A 9063-nucleotide genomic window follows, 5' to 3' on the forward strand; every position below is an offset into this window, starting at 1 on the left:
TGACTCAGCTACCTCAGTCGTCTTCGCAATCGCTTCGGGGTAACTGTTTGACGATGCCTGGTTTGGGCCCCCTTGACAACCCCCAGCCACTGGCGTCTGTGAGTCCGATCCCACTGGCGCAGTAACATTTATTCCGCTCTCTGACATTCACTCATAGTTTGGGGCGTTTTTTGTTTTAAGTACGCTGCCGACGTCGCGCACTGGGGTAATTTATTTTTGTTGCTCTCTTGTCTCGCGACATCGAGCAGCAGCACCGCACACTGATCCGTCTCCTTCCCGCCACTGGTTCGTGGAACAAAAGATTCGGGACTCAGGCTCCCTCCTTACCTGAGTGGCAGCACGGTGGGACACTTGCTTTGTTTAACGTACGCAGTCCCAGCACGCACAAGTCCGTGACCACCAGACCGCTGGCTTGCCGTGCAGCGATTACGGACAAGTGAGACTCTTTCACTCACGGGGAACTTTGATTTCTGCCACTCTGTAAGGCGCCAAGATGACAGCGGCGGCAGCGAGCGGCATCGCTATACCCTGATCCGTCTCCCGACGACGCTGGCTTGATCCGCCAGGTTCGGGGAGTCGAGCAGCTCCAAGCTCGACTGATAGCAAGGCGAGGCTTTTAAGTTTAAAGTACGCTGCCTCATCGCGTACGGTGGTGGCCGGTCAATTGCACTAACACGTCGCTAGATGGCGCCAGACGCACGCCCTGGTTAATCACCCACGTGAGGAGGCCGCGGTGGCTATGGGGCTTGAGCTCTTGCTTCTCAACCGAGAAGTCGGGGGTTCAAATCCCGGCGGTGGGCTGGTTTTTTCCCGAGGATTTTTTCTGCGGGGTTTGCACCGTTGGGTGTATACCGTGGAAATTTTTCTTGGAAAAAAGCCGGTGCATCTCAACTGCGGTCTCTGGTCTTGGGGGTCACACCATTATCAAAGGATAACCTCAGTGGTATGGGAGGCGCAACCATATCGACTATAGGTACACGCTAATACACTAACACACACTTACATATAAACGCAAGACCCACCGTTAGGTAGAACGGTGAGGTTGGCCAATTAGCCTAGTAGCAGAAAGGGCCGTAATCAACAAAAAAAAAAAAAAAATCACCCACGTGACCCATCAGGCGTGGCGCAGAACTCTCAGCCCTTACAGAAGACATCCTCCGTCATTCATTGCACTAAGTCCATACGCATTACCTAGGCCGCGCACGCGAAACGCGCGACCAGCGCCTCCCGCGACTAAGTCCGTACGCATGACTTGCCGGAGTAACACACCTCACAACTCCCCCACCCCACAATGCTATCGCAAAAAGTCGCTAAATGAAAGCGTCGCATCCAAGATGCGGCGTAACGCAAGACTAGCGCTGCGTCAATAGACGCAGCGCGACGCACGACTAGCGCCACGTCAAGACGTGGCACGCCGCAAAACCAACAACCATTGAAAAGGGAAAGAGTGCGGTGTGTGATGCTCCAAAGCGTAGTATGACTAGCCCGACACTGCCTTCCCCCACGGACCTTCCACGTGAAGGAACTGGGATAGAAGGCGGCCGGTTTCCATTCAGCACGCGCCGAGATGACTGGCAGTCGCCCCGACTCCGAGGACGTTCATATTTCCGCGCATGCTCCCAGAAACCCGACGACCCAGTCACCCCTGACTACTGAATTCCCACTGGAAGGGACAAGCTTCCAGTGGGCCCCTCGGTGGTGGGCGGGGCCTATTCTACCCCTACCGGCTATGCAGGCCGGCGCCCGAGTTAAGGCCGCAACTCACACGTTGTGGACAGGTAACAGATCCAGAGCTGCTTAGGACTGTTACGTCCACAGCTCTTTCACCCCACCCGTCCACTACCCCATGCGATGTGGGGTGGCAACCACTGCCCCCGCGAGTCCGTTCCCAGTGTCGGGGCAACGGAGTTCTACCTCCGTGGGGGCTCCCCGACCCCGCGGTACTGTTTAGCGCCCAGTCAGCGTTCGAGGCCCCGAAGGACCTTTCCCAAGTTTGGGGACTTGTCTTCCCGGCACTTGGTAGGCCAGCTCGGGTGCGCGGGACCGCCAGACCCGAAGGTGCCAAAGGACACCCCCCTGTGTTTTACACCTTTCCTATTTCCAATTCCCACTACATTCTACTACCTCAATATTCTGCTATTACTCTGTCCTTCTCCCAATTTTGCTACTCCCCTTCTTCTGTCTTTCAAATTTCAAGCCATGATGAACTCCTCCCTTTCACTCCGGAAACCTCTCCTCTCGGTCCCTCTTATATAAGAGGGGAAGAGGAGGGTTACCCTCATTTTCTTCTCAGACACCTTCTCATTACATAGTAATGATGGGTGTCCGCTCCCTATTCTCCTATCACCTCTCCGTTCTCTCTCGCCACCTTTCCGTTCTCCGGACCACCTCAGGACACAGAGACGACCATACACTGTGCCTGCCCTCTCTCCCCTTCGCTTTACATGCAGCGCATCCGACCTCCCTCTCACAAATCTTCCTGAGATGTCCTTCCTCTCCACATTTCCCACACCTCTCCTTTGCCTCACAGTCCTTCATCTTGTGGGTGAATCCGTAGCACTTGAGACATCGCATTATTCTTTCGAATATGCGTGCTTCGTGTGAGGACCACCCAATAAACACCCTACCCTGTCCCAGCAATACTTCCTTTATCCCAGGTGTGACTTCCAGCACTACCCCTCCCTTCGAGTCACTTCTCCTCCCAGTCCTAAATTTCACCTTTACCTTCCTAAATTCCTCCTCCGCTACCTTGTCCTTGAGATTCCTGTCCCAAAGCTCCTGTACAATCTCCCCGTCTCCTACGTCCTTCCCTATTCCAATGACCTGTACAAGAGGGGGATATTTTTTAACCTCCTCCACTTATATACCCTTTTCCCTTATTGCTCCCTCCTGTACAATCCGTTTCCTATCATCCTCCGTAGCCATTTCCATCACCAGCCTACCTTCCTTTCCCTCTCTTACCCTATTGACCTTTATGTCCATATTTCTAGCTACATCCCACAATCTATCCTTTACTTCTCCTGCCTCCTTCACTCCTTTGCACTTGACAACAACCGCATAGCTCTTTCTTCCTTCACTTCTTTCTGGCCGTGACCCTATTTCCACCTCCATGTCTTGATCAGCCTTCTTCACAATGTCCCGTATCATCCTCCTTTCCTGAGCCACTGTAGCTGCCCCCACGTTCGCCCACAAATCCTTCATCAGCTCTTTTTTCTCGTCTAGCCTTGTCTCTAACTCCTTATTTCTATTCACCAAATCCATTACCAATCCCTGGAAGTCACAAACCCTCCTCATTATCTGTCCTGCTGTGTGCTTACTGACCCTAGCATCTTCACGTGCCATATAGTCAGTAAGCGAGACCGTTATATCCTTGAGCCTATCCATATAATTCATTTCCTCCTCCTGCTTCTCCTCTTCCAATTTTCGCCTCTTTTCTAAATTAATTCTCCTCACTCTTTTGAGCCTTTCGTACTCCTCCATTTGCCTCTGTACTCCTTTGTCGTCACTATACACCCTCTTCACAAAATCCCTCCTATCCATCTCCTTATCCCTCTCTTCCAGCGAATCATGCTCCTCGATGTGTCCATCCTCTCCATCATCATCGTCTAAGCTTTCATCGCTCGACCTGCTCCTAAGACTGAGAAACCTTATTCTTGTCCTTATCCTTATCCTTATCCTTATCCTTATCCTTCTTCTTATTACGTTGCTCCCTTTTCTTTCTCTCGTACTCGGCCGCTAGCTTTTCGTTGATCTCCTTCATTTTCGCGTCTTCCCTATCCCACTTCTCCGATTCCTTTTTGAGCGAAAGAGCGAGCAGGTTCGCTTTTACCGAATCGCCCGCCTCCTGTGCCTTTTTGATTGAGCTCGTGAGAGCTACAACCCTTCCCTCCCGAAACTTCTCAAGCGCACTCACCTCTTGCTGCTGCTGTTGCCGGACATCCGGCACTAGCATGACTAACTCCTTATGGTCGAAACTCGACCCGTGATTCTTGCCCCCCTCAGAATATATGGGGCTGCCACTAGCGACCGAGGCTTTCACCCGATACGAACTAGGGGTGGATTCAGGCACGATGGCGCCCCTACCACCTGAGGTAGTTACGTATTTTGAACCACTCATCATGTTTGTTTGTTTGGGTTGTTGTAAGCGGTTCCGTCAAGTGGCTGGCTTGCAACCCAACGGAACTCAGGCCCCCTCACTGCGACAAAGTCACAACCCACGAGGGGGCATGAGATAGGGACAGTGGGAATCTCGTTAAACCGTACCGTTACTAGTGGTTGAGCTCGAGCCAGCTTCGGGTCGTATTAAGCAGCCATGATCTACTCCCGCCGTTTACCCGCGCTCGCGTCCCGACCGGCTCGGCTCGATCACTACCGGGAGGTGTAAAGCTCTGCGAAACCCTGCGGTGCACCGGATTTCGTCGTCGTTCCAAGTCCATACGCATCACTTGCGCCTCCGCTTCCAAACTACCACGTCCGGGACGTGCACGCGCACGCGGTCGCTAGTCGTTGCAGCGGTCCTGAGTAAGGACGGGAGGCGTCTCGTCGTGGCGGTCCGGTGGTCTTCTCGGTTATACCAGTCCTCGCACTCGCTTCGTGCGCAGCCGCCACCTAGTTGTACGCGAGACGGTTTCGTCGGAGTTTCATACAAGTCCATACGCATCACTCTCGTGGCGCCGCCTCAATATCATTCCGGCGTGTCCTCACAGCGACGCGCCGCCGGTCGTGGCCCCCGTTGCACTAAAAAGCACAAGTCCATACGCATTGCTCGCGCCGACGTATCACTCCGCTCGCTCGCCTCGAGACCTCTCCTCCGCGCGGACATCACGGACACCAGCGGGCGGGCTTTTTTCGTACAAGTACATACGCATTGCTTGCGAGCGGTATGACCCATAGGGAGAAGGAGGAGCCGCCGCCGCCGCCACTCACTTCTCCGTTTTGCCTTTCGAACTGTTTTTTCTTTTTCATTTTTTTTTTTTTTACAAGTCCGTACGCATTGCCACGAAAAAAATCAAAAGAAAAAAGGCCAAAGAAAGGCATCATCGTACACGATGATGACTCTCTTCGGCCTTGAAAGCTCTTCTTCTTGTTCTTCTCTCTCGCTGTACGACGCGACCACGACGACGACGACGACGACGAAACTTGCCGCTGCACTGGCGCTGCTGCTGCACGCGTCTGTGCAGCAACAAGACACAAGCGCAACAACGAGCTTCGTCGTCGTCTTTGTCGTCGTCGACGAGCCGCGTCGTACGTACGTCATCATCGTCCATCGTCGTGTGTCATCGTAACGACCAACGACGACGACGACGACGACGAAGACGACGTGTCGAGAGAGAGCGGCGCAGGCTGAGCCTCGTCTTTCCTACAAGACGAATCCCCAAGCCAAGGGCTGAGTCTCAACAGATCGCAGCGTGGTAACTGCTCTACCGAGTACAACACCCCGCCAAGTACCTAAGTCGTCTACAGACGATTCCGAGTCTCGACATCGAACTATTGGATAAACCCATGATCGACCGCTAGAGGTCTGGCCGACGCCCGGTGAGATCCCGAGGTCGGATCCGCGGCCCCATGCGGCAATTAAGGCGAGTGCGATGATCGGCCACGAGGACCGACCACCTAGTAGTGTCACATTGTTTTGAGCCTGCCGACTTACGAGACTCCTAGAGATATCGTTGCCACCTTTGACTAGAAAGGATTCGGCCTTAGAGGCGTTCAGGCATAATCCCACGGATGGTAGCTTCGCACCACCGGCCGCTCGACCGAGTGCGTGAACCAAATGTCCGAACCTGCGGTTCCTCTCGTACTGAGCAGGATTACTATCGCAACGACGAGTCATCAGTAGGGTAAAACTAACCTGTCTCCCGACGGTCTAAACCCAGCTCACGTTCCCTGTTGGCGGGTGAACAATCCGACGCTTGGCCAATTCTGCTTCGCAATGATAGGAAGAGCCGACATCGAAGGATCAAAAAGCGACGTCGCTATGAACGCTTTGCCGCCACAAGCCAGTTATCCCTGTGGTAACTTTTCTGACACCTCTTGCTGAAAACTCTTCAAGCTAAAAGGATCGATAGGCCGTGCTTTCGCAGTCTCTATGCGTACTGAACATCGAGATCAAGCCAGCTTTTGCCCTTTTGCTCTACGCGAGGTTTCGGTCCTCGCTGAGCTGGCCTTAGGACACCTGCGTTATTCTTTGACAGATGTACCGCCCCAGTCAAACTCCCCGCCTGGCAGTGTCCTCGAATCGGATCACGCGGGAGTACAATTGGCAAACGGCCGAGGCTGAACGCCACTCTTACACGCTTGGCTCAAGAACACCATGACAGCCGGGATATGGATCCCAGGCGCACGCGTTCCGCCTAACCGAGTAAGTAAAGAAACGATGAAAGTAGTGGTATTTCACCGGCGATGTTGCCATCTCCCACTTATGCTACACCTCTCATGTCTCCTTACAGTGCCAGACTAGAGTCAAGCTCAACAGGGTCTTCTTTCCCCGCTAATTTTTCCAAGCCCGTTCCCTTGGCAGTGGTTTTGCTAAATAGTAGATGGGGACATATGAATGTCGTGATTTTGCGTGCGGCTCCTACCTTCCGGTCTATCCACACGGTCCCCTTGGACAAAGGGGCTGGGATACGCCCAGCCAGCGCGTCAGGGCTGACATCGCCGCCAGTTTGCCGAGATATCGAAATCCCTCAGAAACCCGGCGACTCAGTCGACCCTGACTACCGATTCCCACTGGAAGGGACAAGCTTCCAGTGGGCCCCTCGGTGGGGGGCGGGGCCTATTCTACCCCTACCGGCTATGCGGGCCGGCGCCCGAGTTGAGGCCGCAACTCACACGTCGTGGACAGGTAACGGATCCAGAGCTGCTGAGGACTGTTACGTCCGCAGCTCTTTCACCCAACCCGTCCACTACCCTAAGCGATATAGGGTGGTAACCACTGCCCCCGCGAGTCCGTTCCCAGTGTCGGGGCCACGAAGTTTTACCTCCGTGGGGGCTCCCCGACCCCGCGCTACTGTTTAGCGCCCAGTCGGCGTTCGAGACCCCATGAGGGGCCTCTTCCAGGTTTGGGGACTTGTCTCCCCGGCACCTGGTCGGCCAGCTCGGGTGCGCGGGACCGCCAGACCCCAAGGTGCCCTATGACACCCCCCTGCGTTTTATCTCACACTCGTACAATCACGCTCTGCACACATACTTTTCATTCATTCACCTCACCATTTACTCTCTCTCTTATCTTTCCTTTATCCCCTACCCCCCAATTTGATTAAAACCAATCATTCTCTCCCGCATAACATACGCTCTTTCAACAAATCTTTCAAACTCCCTGTAACACTCTTCCTTCCATACAACCGCACTTACATCATACCCTACCCCCCATCCTCTCTCTCAATCACTCTTATTCCCATTCCCTCTAAATCCCTAAATCCAGCATACATAGCACATTCACACGAAAGATGCCGCCAGTCTTCGTCTGCTTATCGACAGACGCATCTGGCGTCATCACTCAATCCGCGTTCATTCAGCCACTTATTCAAGCTCCCATGTCCCGTTAAAATAAAGCCCACCCTTATACTAAAATCAAACTTCTTACACTTACTCATAAAACTAACATCCTTAATAAACTCATACGTTACCCTACCAGTCGTTTCGGTATCCCATCTATTCTGCCATTCACTCATCATCCTCTCATCACACAATGCCACCAAGTCCTGCTTATTTCCTCCTAATCTCTCTTCCTCACTCACCATATCCAACTCATCCATCTCCATTCCTCTTTTTATTCTGTACAACGTCCTCCTCCGCCTGCAGACAAGATCCCTTTGTGGGGACCCTGCTAATACCTGCATAGCGGAGGTCGATACCGTTCTACATACACTCAGACACGCATACATTACCACTCTCTGACATCTGTTCACTTCATCCCGCTTTTTCTTACATTTTAATAAATCCCCCCACACCCCAGCACCATACATTACAACCGGCTCAAAATACCCTAGCGAAAGATATAAAAAATATTTTCAAATAAAGTTTAATAAAAACTAAAAAAAAATTATAAAAATGAATAACATTTGATAATTACTGATAAACTTTGTATGTTTTGGAACATTTATTTTCGATCTTATTAAATTTTATTTACATTTATTAAATAAAAATTGAAAAAAATTTTTTTTATCGATTTTTATTAGAAATAATCTCTAATTATCAAAACATAGAAAAAGAAGATGCTGAAATTTTTTTATTTTTATCAAATTTTATTTTGTTTTGTGTATCAAAATTTATTTTCATTTTTTTTTAATACATATTTTTCAAAATCATCTGTAATTATTAGAACATTGAAATACATAGTTGTGAAATCTTCATCGTCATTTTCATACATAATTATAATCGATTGATGTTTCGTTTTGAAACTTGTTATTTTTTTATTTTTATCAATATCATTCACCCAAAGTTCCCCGAAGAACATTACTAATACACCGTGATCTGAAAGTAGTCGAACAAAATAAACAGACGTGTTCTTCGAAAAATTTGGGATTGAAAACCTCTTTAGCGTTTTTCTCAAAACCCAATGGTTTGCGAGAAAAACGACGTAGTGAAGTCATTATTTTAATGAATGAAATGTCCTGGCCGAGTCCTGCGAATTGGGGGTCATGACGATAACAAAGCACGACTCGATTAAATGAACTTCATAAAAATTAAAAAAAAAATACAGCAAAAAAATTGCAAAAGCTGTCGATTAATTTGAAAAGTCGAAAGCTTAGAGCTCGTGGCGAAGTGGTGGGTTTTCCACGCCCTGGCGATGATGTAGCAGCTGCGCGACTAGCGAGGCTGTCTCGATGTTGGCGAAATTCGAAAAAATTTCTGAAAACTTACTCTACTTGTCGCAAAAGCTGTGGATTAATCTTGAAATTCGAAAGCTGGGAGCTCGTAGTTAAGTGGTGATTTTTCACGCCCTGGCGATGATGCATCAGCTGCGCGACTAGCCAGGCTGTCTCGATGTTGGCGAAATTCGAAAAAATTTCTGAAAATTCCATGCAGTGCTCGCAAAAGCTGTCGATTAATCTTAAAATT

At 50.6% G+C, this 9063-nt stretch overlaps 2 protein-coding genes across 2 annotated transcripts; one reads left to right on the forward strand and one right to left on the reverse strand.

Annotated features, from left to right (window-relative positions):
- Nucleotides 1-5359: 5359 nt before the first annotated feature.
- Nucleotides 5360-5833, reverse strand: LOC111694314. The gene has a single exon (XM_023461919.1). It carries the CDS (start codon nt 5831-5833, stop codon nt 5360-5362), a length of 474 nt encoding a protein of 157 aa, XP_023317687.1.
- Nucleotides 5834-5932: 99 nt separating this feature from the next.
- LOC111694315 (putative uncharacterized protein ART2) lies at nt 5933-6280 on the forward strand. Its single transcript, XM_023461922.1, has 2 exons — nt 5933-6014; nt 6084-6280. The coding sequence occupies exons 1-2, from the start codon at nt 5933-5935 to the stop codon at nt 6278-6280; spliced, it is 279 nt and encodes a 92-aa protein (XP_023317690.1).
- Nucleotides 6281-9063: the final 2783 nt, after the last annotated feature.

Source organism: Trichogramma pretiosum, unplaced genomic scaffold (genome assembly GCF_000599845.2).
Source record: "Trichogramma pretiosum strain Unisexual culture from Peru unplaced genomic scaffold, Tpre_2.0 scaffold71, whole genome shotgun sequence".
In the NCBI taxonomy this organism is placed as follows: Eukaryota; Metazoa; Arthropoda; class Insecta; order Hymenoptera; family Trichogrammatidae; genus Trichogramma; species Trichogramma pretiosum.

Excerpts from the sequence above, each read along its gene's own strand:
- LOC111694314 (XM_023461919.1), bottom strand. The coding sequence starts at position 5,833 with ATGACTCGTCGTTGCGATAGTAATCCTGCTCAGTACGAGAGGAACCGC.
- LOC111694315 (XM_023461922.1), top strand. The coding sequence starts at position 5,933 with ATGATAGGAAGAGCCGACATCGAAGGATCAAAAAGCGACGTCGCTATG. Across the intron at positions 6,015-6,083 it reads ACAAGCCAGTTATCCCTGTG|TCTCTATGCGTACTGAACAT; the intron begins GTAACTTTTCTG and ends GTGCTTTCGCAG.